We start from the raw sequence: 21,112 nt of genomic DNA on the forward strand, positions 1-21,112 counted from the left end.
TGGTTTTAGTGCTTGCATTTGCAGCATCTTCATGTATTTTATTTCTTTTAGTTTTGATGATATTTTATGTTTATATTATGTTTGAATATTTATGTAAATTATCTTTGTAAGCTGCTAAGAGCTGTGGATTTGCAGGATATATGTTTTAAAATAAATAAATACAACCAGCATGCAAGCAAGAGAATAAATATTAGGTTATATATCATCAGTATATCAAGAAGCATATTCAAGAATGACTTTGAACAACAGATTGCCTGGAATGTTTACAGAGCTAACAATAGCAAGAAGTGATAAAGGAATAAAAAAACCCATCCAAACTATCCCATGATACAATTCAACCAATCCAAAAGCAGCCATTCAGCCAACAAATCAGAACACAGGAAAAAAAGGTGGTTATGGTAGGAAACGGAAAAGGTGAATGAAGGGGCAATAACTGTAAAGAGAGCAAGCTTACAGTTAGATGTTTGAAGAGCACGTGATCCCTTTCATTCACCTTTTTTTTTTACCATGATCTGTTGCCTGCATATCTTGTGGTATGTTTTCTTACCACAGCACATAAAAACTCAGAAGACCTTGTTGAGGACATTAGAAGGAATGGGATGGTGGTCAGTCAGAGCCTAGGAGCTTGGGATAAGATTTGAGAGTGGTAGGGAGAGAGAAAGAAAAGCAGAGCGAGGGAGTGGGGGGTGGAAAGAGAGAGAGAGACAGGGTGTGAATGCTGGCAAGGGGAGGGATGGAGGGGAGAAGGAGCCAGTGAAGGAGTGAGAAATGGATGGGGGTGTGGGGTGGAGACAAAGGAAGGGAAGTGGGAGGAATAGGAGACCTGGAGGATCAGGTTAGGGACATATTTTGATTAGTTTGGACCCTGCCACAGCAGGATTCCTGCTTCAGAGTATTAAGTTAGTTCAATAAAAAGGATCACTTTATATTGGGTTCCTCAAACTAGTGCCTGTGGGCCACATCTGGCCCCTGAAGTAAATCTTTCTGGCCCACCAAAAATGTTCCCATTCATGGCCGAATCAGCCTGCAGACCAAAGTTTATATATTTTTTTTCCATGCATGATGGCCAAAGAAGCAGAAAGTGCTGGCGGGATCTTCAAACCCTACCAGCCTAAAAAAAAGTCTCATGCAGCAGTGGAAGCAGCAGGAAATGCTGTGGGGTCTCCAACCCCTACCAGCTAATGAGAAATCTTGTAGGGCATAGAAAGCATCTGGCAGTGTTGGTGGGGTCCCCAATGCCCATGAGCCTAAAAGAAACCCCAGCAAGGTGAAGGGATCTAAGAGGAGAGAAAAGGCTAAGAGGAAGGAGAGGGAGGAAAGGAGAGAAAGGGTGTGAGCCGAAGGAAAATGCTTGAGAGGAAGATGAGCGACTTCAATGAGAAAAGGGGTGTGAGCGCAGGGAAATTAATTATTATTAATATTTATTAAATTTGATATACTGCATGTAAAAACAAATTATCCAATCAGTTTACAATAAAATTAAACGTAAAATACAATCACTAAATACATTATCTAGTGGTTTACAATCAAATTTAACATACAATATAATCATGAAATAACTAATGCAATAATAAAAAAAATATATATATATACAATGGGAATGAGATGAGGGGTGGAGGACAGGTGTGAGAAATGGGGAGGGAAGAGAGCAAGAGTGTATGGGGTGGTGAGTGGAAGAAAGTGTACCACAAACATCACCCCACTACCACCACCACTATTCCAGGGGACAGATGCAGATGCTGAAGAAAAGGCAAGGCAGGTAGTAGGATTACCAGGGTTGTGCCAGGATTGCCAAGTTCTTAGGAAAATGTTTACTGAGACCGTATCCGCCATACCTTTTTTCAGGAATCCTGTCACCCGCATCTCCCCTTCTGCAGCATTTCAATCACAGGAGAATGCAAGCGAGAACCCATCGACCCGGCGGCGCTCACTAAAACTCCAAAGGGACACCAGCCCCCACCCTCTTCTTTCTCGGTGATTTGAAATGTCACATGCGCCTCTTTGTTTAAAAAGGTTGAGAGCCCCTGCTATGTATATTTGATTTTGTTTAATGACCTTTATTTCTGCTCAGGAATATTGGAGATAAGTTCAACAATGCACCGGGAGGAGGGGTGGGGGGGGGGGGGGGCGCGTGAAGCTAGAAGTGGTTCGGGCTGCACCCGAGGACCAGGAGTTATCACACGGATGTGAGTGATGGTTGGGGAAGGGGTAAGAGGAGCACCAGGAACGCTCACAGCACCCACCCCCCACCTCTCGTCCTCCCCCTCCCCCCACCCCCGGTACCTGCTCTCGGGCCGCTTCTCCTCCGATTCGCCTTTCGCCCTTGCAGCATCCGACGCCATCACCATGACAACGGAGCAGGTGACCCCCTCCGAAAGCGGAGCTTCGCTGACGCCTTGTCCAGTGACGTCACTCCCGTCTTTTTCGCGCCTGCGCCTGGAGTCGCTCTTTTTTCTCGCGTGTCATCCTGCGTTCCAGCGCGCGCTGGAACTCGCCGCTCCGGGTCGTGGTCGCGATAACGCGTAACTGAAGAGGAGGAGGTGCTGCTAAAGCGCAATGTCGGACAACGAAGACAAGTGAGAGGAGGGAAGGGGTCGAGTGAAGTGGGGAAGAGGAGAAGCCGTGTCCTGTCTCATCCTCAGTTCTTCCTGCAGCTGTTGGAAGCTCCGTGATGTCATCATTCTGCGTTCTTCTCTGTTGCTGTTATACTAGGAGCGCAGTCTGCGCTGTATTTATTATTAAAAGGAAGGTTTAAGCCTCCTTGTTTGACAGTGATCATATGATATCATCGTGGCCGGGGGGGTAGACAGGATGTTAACTCCGTCTCCCCCACCATCCCCAGATAGTATACAGGTTTCATTTTCAGCCAAAAGGCACAGATGGAGCACTCCTCTGCTCATAGCCTAGACCTTGATCTGAGCCATAAGGACGGAGAAGTGATTATTTTATTATTTGGATTAGTTGCTAGAGAGCAGCAACAATTCGCATATACTCCAAAGGATTTGTTTTTTCTCTCCTGTCTTGCCGTTGAAGCAGAGAGCAATGTTAGACTTGCATCCAAAGTTTCAGGCATGTTGGTTAAGGGTAGTAACCACCACACCAGCAAGTTACCCCCATGCTTATTTGTTTTCCAAGACCATAAAATCCAATGTCCTTGTTGGTTGCTGTCTGAATCTAATTCCCCCCCCCCCACACACACCAGCAAGTTATTTAGAGGTCTTGTAACTGTTGTTCCAAGTGAAAATCACTAGTTCACCATGGTTCTTGACATTAACATTCATAAGATTTAGAGAACACTGAGTACATCAATAACATACACCATTGTTAGTTACCAGGCAATGGGTAGAGTATTCGGGTGGTAGGTTGGGAGGGTATTGAGGAGATCCACAGTGTTTATCCCATGCCCCTTTGAAATCTTTCACCATTTTTATCTTCACCACCTCCTTCAGAAGGGCATTCCAGGCATCCAGCACCCTCTCCGTGAAGAAATATTTCCTGATAGTTCTGAGTCGTCCTCCCTGGAGTTTCATTATGTGACCCCTAGTTCTACTGATTTCTTTCCAATGGAAAAGGTTTGTTGCTTGTGCATCATTAAAACCTTTCAGGTATCTGAAGGTCTATATCATATCTCCCCTGCTCCTCCTCTCCTGCAGGGTATACATATTTAGGTCCTTCAACCTCTCCTCATAATTCATTTGATGGAGACCCTCCATCATTTTTGTCATCCTTCTCTGGACCTCCATCCTGTCTCTGTCCCTTTTGAGATATGGTTTCCAGAACTGAACACAATACTCCAGGTGAGGCCTTAACAAGGACCTGTACAAGAGGACTATCACTTCTTTTTTCTTACTGGTTATTCCTCTCTATGCAGACCAGCTTTCTGCTGGCTTTAGCTATAGCCTTGTCGCATTGCTTCGCCTTCTTCAGATCGCTAGACACTAATACCCCTAGGGCCCTCTCTTGCTCCATGCACAACATCCCTTCACCCCCCAAGATGTAGAGCTCTTTTGGATTACCACACCCCAGATGCATGACTCTGCACTTCTTGGCATTGAATTCCAGCTGCCATATTTGTGACCATTGTTCAAGCTTCCTTAAATCATGTCTCATTCTCTTTGCTCCTTCCGGGGTGTCCAGTCTGTTGCAGTGTCTCTCACAAAGATATTGAACAGGACCGGTCCCAACACCGATCCTTGCAGCACACTGCTAAACACCACTCTCTTCAGAGTAGGTTCCATTTACCATCACATACTGTCTTCTGTCCGTCAACCACTTTGTAATCCAGGCCACCACCTTGATGCTCATTCCCAAACTTCTCATTTTATTTACAAGCCTCCTATGTGGGACTGTATCAAAAGCTCTTCCTCAATCCAATTCATTAGTCACACAATCAAAAAAGTCAATCAGATTTGTCTGACAGGACCTTCATCTGGTGAATCCATGCTGCCTCTGGTCTAGCAATTCTTCTGACTGTAGATAGTTCACTATTCTTTCCTTCAGCAGCATCTCCATTACTTTTCCCACCACTGAGGTGAAGCTAACCGGCCTTTAGTTTCCAGCCTCCTCTCTACTCCCACTCTTGTGAAGCGGGATCACCACCGCTGTTCTCCAATCACTTGGCACCACTCCCGTTTCTAGGGATCTATTGAACAGGTCACATAATGGACCCACCAGCACATCTCTGAGCTCCCTCATTATCCTGTGATGAACCTCATCAGGCCCCATGGCTTTGTCTACTTTGTTTTTCTAGCTCTTCCCTTACATTCTCTTCTGTAAACGGAATTTCATCCACTCCACCCCCCTCCATTTTCTTGTCCTTTTCCAGGGTCGTCTTTAGTGAACCGCGAACTGAAGTATTTGTTTAATATTTCTGCCATTTCTTTGTCTTTCTGCACACATTGATCCTTTTCACCTTTCAATTTCATTATACTACTTCGGACTCTTCTCTGATGTATCTGTATTTTCTCAGAAGAGCATTTAAGAGACCTTTGGGTTTGTGAATGCTGTGGAATACATGGTGCATCCTTGTTTAGAGGTCCATTCTGGGACAGTTCTCCCCTAAACAAGTATCCTCAGTCTATTACAAACGTAACAAGGGCCCAGCATCTTGTCTTCGATAATAGCTAGTCCATTTGCTTATTCCCCGAAATAAGAGATAGTGATTCCACATCTGCCTGAGTAATAATAATGGATATGGCCTCCAGAAACTTGTCCAAACCTTTTTCGACACTGATATATTAAACTTGACCACATCTTCTTGCAACAAATTCCTCTACTTAATTGTGCATTGGCTGAAAAACTACTTTCTTAATTTTTAAAAAATCAGCTGCCCTTCAAGGACTTGTTTCTGTTTTCTGTATTTTAAATTAAGGATGTTCTGACAGGATTGCTGAAACAAGAATTTGAACATCATTGATAATTGTGTACACTTATGCTGCAGTATTTTATTTACAGTCATTTATAGATCGTTCAGAAAGAGAATCTTCTGCAACATGTGGAAACTAAAACCACAGGCTTAAACAGTCCTGCTGAGCTGTTGCTGAGTTACTGTGGCTTCAGTCTGCAGAGTGACACTTAACAGTGTGTGACACCTGGGCTCTAATGTTTTCATGGAAGAACTTTAAAAAAAGAAATGCCAGACTTAACTAAATAAAGTATTCTTACAAATAACAGTATGAGAAAAAAATCTGATATTTTAAAATTCCCATTGTATTGTCCCCGCGAGTGACCCTTTCAGCAATCAGATATTAATGATTGAATATTTATTCAGCCAAAAACACATTCCAGTGTGGGTAGTAGACCAGGAATAACCTCATGTTTTACAGAACCCTTGTCTCATCCTTCAGCAAGTGCAGTGAAAGTTTTGCATGCACATCCTGACCTGTGTTGCTGCTTGTACGTTGCACATCTGGAGTAAGGTGTGAGGCTGAAGAATGCTTGAGTAGTGCAGCTGTGTTTGCAGGACTGTTTGGGGACAGCCAGTCAGAATGCAGAGCTACTTGATGTCCTTCTTTGATATATATTTTGCCTTATCTTGCTCTGTGTTCATGCTACCTACCTCAGGTCTCTTTTCTGGAGCACTTCAGTTTTGAATTTTACATCTTTAGTTCTGATACCAAGGCTAAATCGGGAGAGGAGTGAGGGAAGGCTGGTTTCTGGTTTTGGTTTGATATTCTTCCAGAATAATTCAGTTTCTCTTTGTGTGAAGTGCCCAAATCCCACACCATTCCCGAAAGGAGGCAAGAACCGCATTTTATTTAAAACTGGTCTGCTTCAGCAAAAGAGGAGCCTCCATTTTTGTTTTTTACTTCAGTGTCATTTTAATTTGAATAGGATGCAGTATTGCCTGAACGGTGGAGGTTAAATGTGCAGATAAAGTTAAAATGTGGCATCCTCTGCTTGCTGAGTGACAGACAATGAGCTTCCTCATCCAGGGCATTGGGGTGGAAGAGTAGCACAGTCTGGGGAATGAATCTACACTTCAGCTTTTGACAGATTGATTTTCCTTTTCACTGCCCACAGTTTCGATGGAGATGATTTTGATGATGTTGAGGAGGATGAAGGACTGGATGATCTGGATAATGCTGAAGAGGTGAGTTGCCCACAGACCTTTACAATCCTTTTTAAAACTCCAGGGCTTGATTGGTAGATCATTCCACTGCAGAAATTGCTACTGTGCAACTTCAGTTGGTGTAGGTTACTTTTGAACTGGTTTTCCCCCTTTTCCCTTTTTGTTAGTCCTTACCCTTGCCCCAGAGAGCCTACCTTATTCCTGGAGGAATTGTGTGCAAAAACACTGAAAATTCTGCAACAAAAATTTAAAAATTCTGCGCACACATTCTTTAAAATCTGCAAAATTCTGCACACTTATCAAAATAGCAGAACAAAAACACAGGCTATACACTTTCAGGGCCTGGGCATGGGCCTCATATTCAACCACCAGCAGGATGAGGTTCACTGTTGGCTGCGGTGGGGATGGGATGGGATGAAATGAGATGAACAGAAGCAGAGGTCAAAGGAGGATTCATAATTCCATTTGTTCTATCCAGGGGTTGACAACCTATGGTACATTTGCCATGGCGCTAGACTGACTTCCGCCGCTACTGAATCAGGCACGGCATGGCACTGAACAGCTGAGCAGACAATGACTGCCACCGCTACTGAATCAGTAAGCTAGTTCCAAGCCTCACATGCAGAAGTTGCATTTAACCAAACATCATCTCCCACTGCTGTGGGGCCTGTCCTGTGCAGCGGGAGATGATGTTTGGTTAAATGCAACCTCCGTGGTGGAATTCAGTCCGCTCAGCTGTCCAATGCCATGGCACACATGTCAGAGGTTGCAGATCTCTGGCCCAGAACAAATGGAAACATGAATCCCCCTTGACCTCTGCCCCTGTCCCTATTCACCTGCTCTCCCCTCATACCTCCACCTCCCACTTCTGGCCTAGAAACAATGGAAATATGAATCCTATTTTGCTACTGTCCATGTTTACCTCCTCTTTCCAACCACCACCCACCATTTATTCCCCTTTTCCTTTTGAGAACTGTCATCTCCAAGAGTCTGTAACCTGCCTCTCTCTCTCCCTCCCTCTTAGTGCTCTCATACCTCCAAAGGAGGAACTCCTTACTCGCTGATTGTATGGTCCTAGCCTGGTTTTCAGGCAGTGGAGCTTGCTGTGCAAACTTCACCCATGCCACGCTGCCTCCGTATGCTTCCAGGGATCTTGCCCTTCCTCTTCTGGCAGGCGAGCCATTATTTGCTGCGATAGTGTTGATAGCGGAGGTGTTGCCTGGATTCTGCAAGGTGAGGGGGGGAAATCTTCGGGAAGGAAGAATTCTGCACAAATTCTGCATTCCACAGTAGCGCAGAATTCCCCCAGGACTACTACCTGGATACCACTGAATCTTCACTGGCCCTAAGGGTTGGAAGGAAGTCTCTTGTGAGACTGTCTCTCAGTGCATCTCATTAGCTGTCAAGGGCCCTTTTGGTAACAGCAGTTGTGATCTCTCCTTCCCCATGCTCAGTGTATGTCGCTTTCATAATGTCCCTGAATTCATCCATTGGATAGCAGACCCAAACATGAGTCTCATATACCATAGCACTGTGGCCAATCAATGGGGCTGGACCTCATTTGTTATTTTTATCTGTTTAAAGCAGCAACATTACAAAAACACACTTTTTTATTGTCCACCAGCTTTCACTCTCAACTCAGTTGGAACCATCCTTTATTGGGCTACGGAACCATGAGCTTTCATTCACATCTACCCAGGGTTTTTCCCCATTTTATAACTTCCCTCCACCTATGGTCAAACTGAGTCCTTGCAGTGATAGTCCTTGATCGGGAGCCACAGACCATGATTACCTCTTAAATTTAGTACAGTTTATTGCAGAAAAGTGTGCTTCCCTCCAGATTGAAGCGTTCTATAGTAACTCCTTTATAAAAAAAAAAAAAATTAGTATGCTAGCTATAGACCGATTTCTGCTATTCCATTTATGGCAAAGCTTATCGAGTGGGCAGTGACTTCTTAGTTAACTACAGGCTTGGAGGAGAGGCTTGTTTTCGCTCTAGTCATAGCACTGAAACAGTGTTAAGTTTCCTTGCAGGATGAACATAAGGATGAGTTTTTTTGCAATATGTAGATAGGGGAGAAAGCAGAGTTGCTTACCTGTAGCAGGTGTTCTCAGAGGACAGCTGGATGTCGGTCTTCACACATGGGTGACATAATCGGATGAAGCTCGGTACAGAAAACTTATGTCAAAGTTTCTAGAACATTGACTGAGTCTCGGTGAGCATTCCCACGCATGCAAATTACCACGTGTCCACATGGCGTCCCCTCAGTTTTATATCATAAAATTAAGAGAGTAATAAAATAAAAATGAGAAAATCCACGTAGTGGAAACCCAACTCCTCAGGGTAGCGGGTGGGTTTTGTGAGGACTGACATCCTGCTGTCCTCAGAGAACACCTGTTACAGATGAGCAACACTACTTTCTCAGAGGACAAGCAGGATGGTAGTCCTCACATATGGGTGAATCCCTAGCTAGAAGCGGCCCCCTCAAACAAAAAAAAGAGACCAATAAAACAAAATAAATGCCAATGGGCACAACAATGATTTGTGGGTAACGTGGGGGAGGGCGCAGCTTGAACAGAAATAACGGGTCCTAGGCAGAAACAGAATTGGGGTTTACACCTCAAACAAGTTCTGAAGACCAGATTGGCCAAACCTATTGTCATGTCGGCCATCCCTACTCAGACAGTAATTTGATGTGAATGAGTGGATGGCACTCAATGTTAAAGCCCTGCAGATCTCTTCCATGGGGACTGCTCGCAAGTGGGTCACTGACACTGCCATGGCTTGAACAGAGTGAGCCTTAACATGACCCCCAGGATTCAGTCCTGCCTGGGCATAACAGAAGGAGATACAGTCTGATAGCTAATTCAAGAGCATCTTCTTGGCAATGACAATCCCCCTACTTATCCTTATCAAAAGAAACAAAAAGTTGGGTGGACTGTTTATGGGTTTCTGTCTGCTCCAGATAGATGGCTAAGTCTCTTTTGCAGTGAAAACAGTACAGGGCTTGTTCACCTTGGTGCAAATGGGGCCTGGGAAAGAGTGTTGGCAGGATGATGGACTGATTAAGATGAAGGTCTGACACCACCTTAGTCAGGAATTCAGGGTGCGTATGTAAGACCAGCCTGTTGTGAAAAAACTTAGTGTAAAATAGATACATCACTAAGGCCTGAGGCTCACTGACCCTGTGTGCTGAAGTGACCGCCCCCAAAAATATGACCCTCCAGGTCAGGTACTTCAAGTCACAGGAGTGCAGTGGCTCAAGGAAGCTTTCATCAGTTGAGCCAATACAATGTTGAGGTCCCAAGACACAGTGCAAGAGCAGGTTCTTGCTACAGGATCATTTCCTGCTGCACCAGGTTGATGCGTTCCAACCAGGAGACCGACCTTCCTCCAAGACAACACAGAGCTGCCAGACTGGAGTTGGGACTTGGATATTATGCTCCTGAAGGTCTCATCTTTATACCTATCTGTCCGACTCGGCTCCTCCAAGTCTGCCTCTCTAGCCTCCAGAGATTGGACTTGTTCTCTGAGAGACGGGAGCTCTTTGCACCAGGTGCACAAATACAACCTCTCACCGGTGGATAAAAAAATCATACATGTGACACTCAATGCAAAAAACTGGAAGGCCCCCTCTTGCTGCTGGACTGCTGCCTTCTTCTTAATTTTGTTCAGTTCTTAGTTAAGTTTAAGCTGCTATGGGAGTAGGGATGCGTACAATTTGAGTCCTTTAAATTTATTAGTGTATTCACTATTTATCTGGTAGTGACCTACAAGGGGATAATTAAAATCTTGATAAGGCCTGGGGCAATCCTGGGTTTAAGTTAAAAGGCTGGTTATTTATTTATGTATGTGACAGTGTTTCCTCCCTATAAATCAAAGGATGAGCTAGGGGTGGGTGGGAGCGAAGAAAACCAAAACATCCAAAGTCCTGGCTTCTGCCTGCCTTCTGAATAGCTCAATACAGACACACAAACTCCTGGCTTCTCCCAGCTTTCTGACTAGCTATTTAATGCAGTTACACAAACACACTAAAGAATATGCTCCAATAGTTTACTTCTATCCAAAACGTTTAAAGTTATAAAATTTCCCAAAGCAGTACTTGCCGATTTGCTTCAGCCACCAGCAAGATGATCCTCTCCTCTCAGTGCTCCTATAAGATCTAATATGATACTACCAATCAGCTTACAAGAAATGTACTTAATTTGTTCTATTTGCAGAAAACATAGAATGAGCTAATTCACTTGCTTTTACTCCTTTTTCTGGTACCAACCAGTATTTTTCTCTCTTATCCTGAAAATTAATTACCTGAAATATCTACTATGGTATACTCATTAATCTCCTCCTGAATCTTTACTTGATTCCAGAGTAATTAAATGTATCTTAATTATTTCCTTTTGATACTCAGCCAACAAATGTCCACCCCCCTAACTAGTGGGTTAGTCTATAAAGTTAGAACTGAAGGTAGGGGTGGATGGGAGTTGAGGTATTGGGAGTGCTCCTTCTACTCTTGCTTTCTAAAACTAAGTAGAAAAAATGCCTAAGAAACAAAAAAAAGCAATGCAAAAAATCTGTTTTTCAAAAATTAAAATAATCAAAAGATATTAATAACTATTATCCTCCTTCAAAGTAAGGTCTCCACGATTGAATTCAGCAAGAAAAATTTTCAGCAGCTAAAAGATGCCAGATGTAAGTCATTGTAACCAGTGGTGAAGATAGGCCTCAAAGTGGCCAATCAGGTCGTCTTGGAACAGTTCCTGGACAGGCTGGACTGGCCCATGCGGAAGTGGGTGTATTGGCACTCAGGTTTCACCCTGGAGAAAGCGTTGGAAGTGGCAGTTGCCTTCCATCAGGCTTAGTTGATGCCAAAATTGGCGTGGAAGCTAGAAAGACAACTTTCACGGGCTCCCTGTTTTGGCAGTGAGAGTGCAGGACCCCAGATACAGTATTTGGGTTACAGCCACCAGGCTCCTCAGCTTGTTTCAGCTGTGGAAGGAGAGGTCATTTACACAGAGACTGACGATACAAGAAGATGAAGCTATGGGTGTCAATCTGGCAACACAGCCAGTACTAGAGACTAAAGAGTTCACTGACAAGGGAGGACCTTCAAAGCAGAGATGGCTGTGGAGTTATTGGAGAAAAGTCCCTGAGCTACCGCACAATCAAGCAGGAAGGCTACAGATATCTTTTCCTTTGGCTTACTCTGTGCACGAAATGGGCCTGAGGAGGATTATTGCCCTTATGCAAGAGAAGATAAAATGAGCCCTTTGTGGGAAAGGTAGAAATTAAAGCAGGACAAGTCCCGCAGGAGTGCTCCCACTGTGGAGGGAAGGAGCACGGTGTCATAGAGTGCCCTTGGTTCGACAATGAAGAGTGGGAGTGCAAGCTAGTGACACTTCACTGTTGTAACTATATTGATGATCTGTATATGGGGATTAGTAACTTTGTGATCCCAGTTGAGCTCAATGAACTGTCCTACACAAGCTTTGCAGAAAGACACTCATTAGGAAGGAGCTAGCTCAAGAGACTTTATATGAACTATAAGAAGAAGGCAACACTCTTGTATACCTGGTGATCAGCAACAGTACCCAATCAGCCAGGTGGTACTGATGACCGTGGCAGGGCAGTCTAGTATAGAGGGGAGAGTGCTGCCCAAGCTCCTCTACCCAGTTGTTCTGGTGCACAATTATCCCCAGTTTGAGACTCTGTGTGTCTAGCTTGATGCTGGATTAACCAATTCTAAAGAAAGACCCCTTTCCAGAGATCTCACTTTGGGGAAGCCCAGAAGTATATGGGAAGAAGTACAAGACACCCAAAGTCCAACAACAACACTGCCAAAGGAAGGTTGGGTATTCCAGGTACTCAGGAGACAAAGTAAAAGAACTAACTGTAACAAAGGAGGCACATCAACTATCCAGTGAACCCTTAATTGATTCCCCAGAATAGGTGGGGATAGGAAAACCTAGAAAGATTAGACAGCCACAACATAGGACAGGGAAGGAAAATAGGAACGTCTGTTTTCTCAGGAGTATACCCCTAGTAAGGGCAAGCATTCAACTTGAGAATTTTGAGCTGAGGGAAGGGTATGTGAAGGGGTATACAGGAGAAAACCCCAGAATACCTTAAAACAGTGGTTCTCAACCGGTGTGTCGCAACACCCCAGTGTGTCGCCAAGAACACGCAGGTGTGTCGCCACACTTCCCAGTCCCCCACTGACCCAGCGGCTCCGTGGTCCTCCTCCGCCCGGGCTTAAATTGCTGTCAGCCTGGGCGGAACGTGGCAAATCAGGTGGCGGCACCGGCATGGTCTCTTCTTCCTCCCCCCCCCCCCCCCCCCCGCGGCCCGGAAGAGGAAGTGGTGAGCATTGGGTGCGTGCGCGGGAAGAAGAGACCATGCGAGTTTGGTCAGCATCGGCCTGAGGAATGAGCAGCGCGGCTCAGAGAAAAAAAGATGAAGAACGTCAACCCCCGCGGCCCATGTGGCTCCTTTCTCCGCGCGAGGGCTGAAAATGAAGGAGGTTAGGGTTGGGAGGAGGCTGCTGCTGCCGCTAGTTCCGGGGGGGGGGGGGGGGGAGGAGGAGGGAGAGAGAGTGAATGAGCAAGCAAGGATGTGTGTTTGAGATCCTGTGTGTGTGAGTGAGATAGCATGCATGTGTGTGATTGAGAGCCTGTACATGTGAAAGAGAGTATGTGTGTGATTGAGAGCCTGTACATGTGAAAGAGAGTATGTCTGTGATTGAGAGCCTGCCTGTGAGAGAGAGAGCATGAATGTAAGTTTACGATTGGGAACCTGTATGTGTAAGTTTGTGATTGAAAACCTGTTTGTGTGAAAGAGTATGCAGGTATGATTGAGATCCTTTGTGTGTGAGAGAGATCATATGTATGTATGATTAAGAACCTGTGTGAAAGTAAGAGAAAGAGACAGCATGCGTGTCTGTGTGTGATTGAGAGCTGATTTAGGTGAGGGAGCATGTGAGTATGTGATTGAGAGCCTGTATGTAAATGAGAGAAAGAGAGGACATGTTTGTAAGCATGTGAATGAGAGTCTGTGTGTGAGAGAAAAAGACAGCATGTATTTATGTGATTGAAAGCCTGTGTGTGTGTAAGCGTGAAAAGATAGACAGCATATGTGTAATTAAGAGCCTATATAAGTGAGAGAAAAAGCATGTGTATATGTGAGTGACTGAGAGCATATGTGTATAGGTGTGTCATTGAGAGCCAGTGTGAGAGAGAGCGCTGGTATGTGACTGAGAGAGGAGAAAGTTCCAAGCAAACCACCCCACCTCCTGCTAATTCAGAACAATCTCAGGACACCTGAATATCAAACGTTCCCAGGTATGCAGAGCAAAAACATTTTTGTATCCTTATTTTTCATTACTGGGTCTTTGTGTCTGCTATTTCGAAATATTTTATTGGTATCTAGAAATTTTTTATGAGTTTTTAATTATTGGATATGCCACTCATCAGCTGTTTTGAAATAATATGTTCTTTTTGTTAGTATTGTTTTATGGCTACTGATTTTATATGTCTTGATTTGTTTTATAAGGATGGGTGATGTTTCTTTTTTTCCTTGGTTACACTGCATACAGAGACTCTGGCTTGTTGCAGTTTCCAATTCAGTTTTGTCTGCATGCTTCTAGTTATGCGTTTTGGTCTCTTTATTCTTTGTTAGGTGAGGGTCAGCACATGTGACTCAGGTGAGGTTTTCTGCTGGCGTGTTGTTTCTGTGTAGGGCTCTATAGCAGCCTGACTTGGTCCGTTTTCCTAATAGGAGATGTATTGGTGTCTTAAGGCCTGGTGTAATATTTTCAGTGTTGCCTTTTCTTAGGTAAGGTGGTTACTGTTTAAGTGCTGGAAATTGGTGCTGTTTTGGTGTGGGATGTTTACTATTTATGCAATTTCTGTTCAGACAGAATACGTATCTTTTCCTTGTGTCATTTTAAACAATAAAAATAATTACCGGACCTTTACTTTTTATTTCCGCCATGAATTGTAATGAGCAGTGTGTCACACATGTGAGCGTGGCCTGTCAGGTGTGTCACGATGGGAAAAAGGTTGAGAACCACTGCCTTAAAAGACTGGTTCCAGAGATCTGGACTGATTCCACCTTAAACCATGTCACAGTAGGGAATTATTTTGCTGGGACATTTCCCTAGGGAGAGGTAATAACTTCCTTGGGGCCTGGGAGGGAAGAGAAGGAAGCCTAGGGAAGGCCACTACTGCAGAACTGTGAATTACATTGCTGTCTTTATTTTGAGAACCACCAAGGGAAGCAGAGCTGCTTCTGTTTTGTTTTCTTGTCATTTAATAAAAAAAAGTTTGAAAGAACAGCCAGAGTCCAGCTTCAGTCTGTTCTCTGGCCAGCCCAAGACCGCTCCTAGTGTGACGGGTATAATCAGAAGGAGGTGGTAGGTTGTCCTAGCCAAGGGATGTTAGACAGTTTGTAGCAGGATGGATGTCTGAAGAGCAAGCCAAAAAACAGTAACGTCTGCAAGTAAAATTGTATTTCTCTTCCAAATACTTATTTTAAAAGATAGCTCCATAGAAAACATTACTGCAGCCTTACAGTAGCAGCACACAGAGGAGGCACTCTTTGTCCTGTGTAGACCTTCATCTGGCCATGACACACATGAATGGTGGCAGCCATGAACTTTGGAAGTGATGGGGAGAGGCAGGTTAGGAATTGAAAGCAGCATAAAAAAAGGTGGGTTTTTAGATGGAATTTGAATGTGGCCTGGGCAGCATCCTGATACACCAGTTCAAGAGGGTCAATTCCAGACATTTGGTAAAGCAAGATAGAAGACACAAAACCGTGATTTAGATGATGGAGGTGAGGGGCACAGACAATAGCAACTTACCCGAGGAATGAAGTTCAGGAGGAGGCGTGTAGAGCAAAATGAGTGGCAACAGACAATGAGCTGCAAAATGAAGACACTTGCTCCTGAGTACAAGGAGCTTGAACTGGACGGTAATGACTTGAGAAGAGGAGTTACTTGGTCATAGTGATGATGGAGGAAGATAAACCAAGCAGATAACTTTTGAATAGACTGTGATGATGAGAGACGGCTTAGTGGGAGTCCTTTGAGGAGCAAGTTGCAGTGGTTTAAGTGGGAAGTATTAAGGGAATGGATAAAGGTTTGCTTTAAATACAGATCTTCGAGATGTTAGAGAGAAAGGAAGGCAACATGATTTTGCACTGTTTTGGATATGGGAACAGAAGGGGAAAGAGGTGCAAAAGAGAACACCAAGGTAATGGGCAGGGAGGTTGGTAATGTTGTTCACAGAAATGTAGAAAGAGGGAAAGGGAAGTAGATTGTGGGGGTGGGGGAGAACATGAGAAGTTCCATCTTGGCCATGTTCAGTTTTAGGTAGAGCTCAGGTGTAGAGATAAATATGGGAATCATCAGCATAAAGGTGGTACTGGAAACAATGGGACGAGATTTGATTTGGTTTATTGCTTATACCCCACTTTTACAAAAAATCTAGAGCAAAGTGGCTTATAACATAGATAAATTAGCATAAATAAATGTACTAAATATAGCACTCTAATTATTAACATTACATAATATAAACAAACCACATATAAAGCATAGTATACGTATGTTAGCAAAACCAACACAGCAATGTAGCATCAAGAATTATCAATATAAACATAATAGAAAACATCAAAATAAGAAACTGCGCTACATTATGTAATTATAGTTTAGGGCAAGACAAATCGGTCAACTCAGATTATCAAATTACTGTACAGGTCCACTGCAAATCAATGTAATGGATCCCCAAAGACTGTGGAGATTTCCATAAGACCATATACAACAATATGGAATACCAGAGACCATAATAATGTAAATAAAATAATTAGCAAGTGAGCAGAAGCCAAAACTATTGCTAAAGATCGATAGGCCTAGCCTCATGAAGAGATTAAATGAAGTCAATTTCATAATTTGAATTAAAAGTAGGGGAATAAGGCAGTTATATAAGCCTAAGAATAGAGTAACTAAAAGAAAAAGTAATCCATCGTTATCTATGTTATGTACTTCTGTTGATAGATATCTGCACAATACAACTATTTAAATTAAAAACAAAACAAAAAAACCTCAGGTTTTTAAAAAGTTGCCTGAATCTCAAAATAGTTGATCTCCCAGTGAATTGGCCTTGAAAACTCATTCCACAGCGTGGGAGCTATACCAGAGAAAGCTCTAGGGAAAGAGTTTAGACAGAGAAGAGATGAGGGCCAAGAACTGTGATCCACAGACTCCTAGGACTCCTTGAGGCCTTCACAAGGGGTCTGCAGGAAAGAAAAATAAGGTTTCTTCATGAGGCTTCATTCCTAGGTGAATCTGCGGCAGCCTGGGATAGGGAACTGAGCCTGAAGTTCAGCAGGGGCAGTGGCAGCGGCAGCTTGCAAAGGCTAGAGTGTCTGTAGCAGCCTGTGGTTCAGCGGGGCAGCGGCGGCCCACATGAGCTGAGAATACAGTGGTGGCCTGGGACCCAAAGTTGAGCAGGGGTGTGGGGCTGGAAGATCAGCTGCTGTAATAAGGTGAGAGAGAGAGAGAATTAAAGTGGTGGTGATGGGCTAATGAGGCTAGGTTGATGGGGAAGAAAGAAATGGAACGCTATAATAAAATATCTTAAGAGAAAATAGAATAAGATCAGCAGTGAAAAGGGGCAAGCCATAAGCAGGAGTCTGGCCATGCACTTGGTTTTGGTTGTACATATTGGGGCGGATTTTCAGAGCCCTGCTCGCCTAAATCCGCCTAAATCCGGGCGGATTTAGGCGAGCAGGGCCCTGTGCGCCGGTAGGCCTATGTTCAATAGGCCTACCGGCGCGCGCAGACCCCGGGACTCGCGTAAGTCCCGGGGTTTGGCGAGGGGGGGGGGCGTGTCGGGGGCGGGCCCGGCGTTTTGGGGGCGTGTCGGCAGTGTTTTGGGGGCGGGCCCGGGGGCATGGTTACGGCCCGGGGCGGTCCGGGGGCGTGGCCGCGCCCTCTGTACCCGCCCCCAGGTCGCGTCCCGGTGCGCTAGCGGCCCGTGGGGATTTACGTCTCCCTCTGGGAGGCGTAAATCCCCCGACAAAGGTAAGGGGGGGGGTTTAGACAGGGCCGGGCGGGTGGGTTAGGGAGGGGAAGGGAGGGGAAGGCGAGGGGAGGGCAAAAGAAAGTTCCCTCCAAGGCCGCTCCGATTTCGGAGCGGCCTCGGAGGGAACGGGGGTAGGCTGCGCGGCTTGGCGCGCGCCGGCTATACGGAATCGATAGCCTTGCGCGCGCCGATCCAGGATTTTAGCGGATACGTGCGGCTACGCGCGTATCTACTAAAATCCCGCGTACTTTTGCTTGCGCCTGATGCGCCAGCAAAAGTACGCCAATTCGCGCGGTTTGAAAATCTACCCCATTGTGCATGCCCTGCACTCGGTGGGGGTGTGAAATTACCCCTTAGTGCTCAAGTGCATTGGTTATTCAAGAAAGGGATCAGCTAAATGCAGGCATGATCCTACCCCCCCATCTCTTAATCCAGGTATCTGCAGCTGGAGTTTTTCAGATTGCTATCACAAATCATGGTCACACAAACCCAGGAAATCAGCAGATATATTGAAAAGTCCTTAATTTTATGGGCAAATCTTTGTCATCTGTATCCTGATTTGTTAAAATTGTTTTATTGCGATCGCCATCCAATGAATTCTGCCCATGGGCAATACCCGGATTTGAGGTTGGAGTTGAGGGTCATTATTACTTGGTCTCTTTCTAGCTTAAAGATGCCACAGATGGTGGAGAAGATAAATGTTCAGAATAAGATGTTTAATGTTATCAGGGCTGTCTTATGGCTTCCTTTGGACTGTCCAATGTGCTAATCAGGAAGCAGCTGTGGGACTGCGCGGGTCCTGATGGCTTAGCGTTTATCACACACTGCTCAGCTTCTCTGTCTTTCCTTCTTGTTTTCCTCAGGAGGATCAGGAGAACATTGAAATCCTACCTTCAGGAGAGGGGCAGCAAGCCAACCAGAAACGAATTACCACACCTTACATGACTAAGTATGAGCGTGCCCGAGTCCTTGGAACCCGCGCCCTCCAGATAGCGTAAGTACCCAGCGCCAGGGATGCAGGGTGGTGGACACTTTCAAGCTCTGTTAAACTATGCAGCCATGCCAGCCTGCACGGGCTCCCACTTTTCCAGGTCTATGAGCAATGCCGCTTCTAGCGTCTGCCAGTTTAAGCAGCCAAATGAGACTCCATACCTGTCAATGTGAAAGAAACAAAAGAGAAAATATCAGTATAAAAGTAGTTTATGCATCTTGGTATGAATAAATTGAAGAATTTGTACAGTACAATCCTTTGAAGGACTTAAATATCTTGGCTACATTTCTTGTTTACAATCAGACCTGTTTTTTGGTAGCAGGCTGCATGTATCCTGAACCTGGAGCGCTACCTAGTGGCAACATGTTGTTACTGCAGGCGTAGCTTATCGCATAGTTTTTGCTGAGGTGGCCGTTGTGTGCTGACATGTGTGGAGAAGCAAAGCCAAAGGGAGGGCTGCGGTGAAACCCTGCCAAACTCCACTTTTTAGCAAGGAGCTGTCATTTTCTCTATTGCTGAGCTGTGTAATCCAGGCTCGCACTGAGTTTGAGATATTTTACTTTCTGTAGGATGTGCGCCCCAGTGATGGTAGAGCTGGAGGGAGAGACTGACCCCCTGCTGATTGCGATGAAAGAACTCAAGTAAGTGTGAAATTTTACAGGAAAGAGGGGGACGGACGGACCCAAATCCATTTGCTCCTTGTAACATAACAGCTTTATATGTAACAGACTTCTAGTAGAGATGCTATGGGCTAAAAAAAAGGGCACAGTTCTAGCGTATGTGGGATAGATGCAAAGGGACCTTTAGTGGTGGAGGGAGGGAGAAGGCCACAGAGTCAGTAAGACCTGTGACATGATCTATATATTGGTTAGGATGTATATTGGTTGTTGTCCTCCACTTTGAAGAGACTAATGACCAGGAAAGGGGGGAATAAACAAACCTCATGAGGAAGAGCTTTGAAAAAACTTCAAATATTTTCATCAAAAGAAAAAGCATGGGAAATGATTGTTTGTGCAAAATGTAATCAATCTATTAGAACAAATGAAAATTTAAGTCCAGAAATGCTGTAGCTGTATTCTTTCAACTTCTTTTTACATTCACCTCTGCTCAGAGCCAGAAAGATCCCAATTATCATCCGCCGCTACCTGCCAGATGGGAGTTATGAAGATTGGGGTGTCGATGAGCTGATAATCACAGACTGATCTCCCTCCGGTTTTTCTTTTTGCTCTTTCTTCTGGTGGCCTCTTGTGCTGTGAACTTTAATTTAAAAACCTCACATTTTTACCTTGTACAGATTTTATTTTCAAATGTTTTCTTATAATAAAAATAAAGAATGCTATGGTAACTTGTATTATTCACACACACTAATGATGCAGCCTCACCTCAGACAGTGAATTCTCTCTAGAATTGCTCCATCATTGTCAAACATATCATTTATTTATTTATTTATTTATTTATTTTATTTTATTTTATTTTATTTTTTTTTTTTTTATACCGATCTTCCTACATTAGATGCAAATCAAACCGGTTTACATAGAACAAAAAGAAACTTGCCTGATGGCATTACATGAAGCAATGAACATTTAGGCAACTTTAAGTAACACAGTCAAAGAGAAGAAAAACCAAGTATACAATTTGAATTACATAGTAATCACGGTAAATAAGAATTGGGTAACATAGTAATGAAGGTCATAAGTAATAAAAGTCTAACAAATGAATAAACCAAAATTTGTTGTCCTTGTACTAAGCTTAGTTAGGGAGAAGGAAAGAAGATAAGTAGAAATAGGAGTGGAGAATAGCGGAAGAACCAATAAAAAGGAAAGAAAATAAAATAAAAATAAAATAAAATATATAAATAAATAATAAAAATAATAAAATAAAGGAAAAGTCAAAAAAATGACTGAGGGTCTCTTCAAAGGGAACCTGAGTAAATGAGAGAGACTAATAACATATCAAACCATATAAGTGAGAGAAATAAACAGAGAAGTGTAGCGAGAGATGGAGAGAATGCTTTAAGCTAACAAGAGGATTCTGGAAAAGCAAGCTTGAATAACCAAGTTTTAAGTTTTTTCTTAAAGGAGATTGGGCAAGTCTCTTGTTGGAGGTCAGGAGGGAGAGTGTTCCAGTTAGAGGGACCTGCGGTGGAAAAGGCCCTTTTTCTTAGAGATGTTTTAGCTTGAGGGATGAAGAGGGTACCTACGTATGCTTTTCTCAAAGGTCTGGTGGAATAGTTAGGGCGAATCTGGAAAGTGAGATTGAGTGGGGCAAGATTGTGTAGGTTTTTTGTGCATGATGGTAAGCACTTTGTAGATGATTCTATATTTGATGGGGAGCCAGTGGAGGTTGTAAAGGATTGGAGTGATGTGATCCCTCTTTTTTTGTATTTGTCAAAATCCTGGCAGCTGAGTTCTGTAACATCTGTAATGGCTTTATAGTTACAGCAGGGAGACCGAGCAACAAAGAGTTACAGT

General features: G+C 44.1%; 2 protein-coding genes across 7 annotated transcripts in view; one reads left to right on the plus strand and one right to left on the minus strand.

Moving 5' to 3' along the window:
- Positions 1 to 2,404, minus strand: part of C2H22orf23 (chromosome 2 C22orf23 homolog) — a 55,464-nt gene extending 53,060 nt beyond the window's left edge. For 2 of the 5 annotated variants that reach the window (XM_029590144.1, XM_029590140.1), the window contains exon 1: positions 2,284 to 2,395. Coding sequence is in view for 1 of the 5 variants with exons in the window: in XM_029590139.1 (XP_029445999.1) it covers positions 2,284 to 2,332 (49 nt within the window). In the remaining 4 variants the exon portion in view is untranslated. Of the gene's footprint in view, positions 1 to 1,835; positions 2,086 to 2,283 lie in introns of those variants that run through there. The other 3 variants (XM_029590139.1, XM_029590145.1, XM_029590143.1) reach the window with 3 other exon arrangements.
- On the plus strand, positions 1,793 to 19,980 carry POLR2F (RNA polymerase II subunit F). 2 transcript variants are annotated; one of them, XM_029590146.1, is made up of 5 exons: positions 1,793 to 1,974; positions 6,523 to 6,592; positions 18,514 to 18,644; positions 19,211 to 19,282; positions 19,753 to 19,980. In XM_029590146.1, the coding sequence occupies exons 1-5, from the start codon at positions 1,808 to 1,810 to the stop codon at positions 19,841 to 19,843; spliced, it is 531 nt and encodes a 176-aa protein (XP_029446006.1). In that variant the 5' UTR covers positions 1,793 to 1,807; the 3' UTR covers positions 19,844 to 19,980. The 2 variants fall into 2 exon arrangements, with proteins under 2 accessions (XP_029446006.1, XP_029446007.1); XM_029590147.1 differs by lacking the exon at positions 1,793 to 1,974 and adding an exon at positions 2,438 to 2,576.
- Positions 19,981 to 21,112: the final 1,132 nt, after the last annotated feature.

The sequence above is a fragment of the Rhinatrema bivittatum genome, chromosome 2, assembly GCF_901001135.1.
Source record: "Rhinatrema bivittatum chromosome 2, aRhiBiv1.1, whole genome shotgun sequence".
In the NCBI taxonomy this organism is placed as follows: domain Eukaryota; kingdom Metazoa; phylum Chordata; class Amphibia; order Gymnophiona; family Rhinatrematidae; genus Rhinatrema; species Rhinatrema bivittatum.

What these genes read in the sequence shown, in the direction of transcription:
- POLR2F (XM_029590146.1), top strand. Translation starts at nt 1,808, where the DNA reads ATGTTTACTGAGACCGTATCCGCCATACCTTTTTTCAGGAATCCTGTC. An exon ending in ATCTGGATAATGCTGAAGAG is followed by an intron (nt 6,593 to 18,513) that starts GTGAGTTGCCCA and finishes TGTTTTCCTCAG; the next exon opens with GAGGATCAGGAGAACATTGA. An exon ending in ACCCGCGCCCTCCAGATAGC is followed by an intron (nt 18,645 to 19,210) that starts GTAAGTACCCAG and finishes TACTTTCTGTAG; the next exon opens with GATGTGCGCCCCAGTGATGG.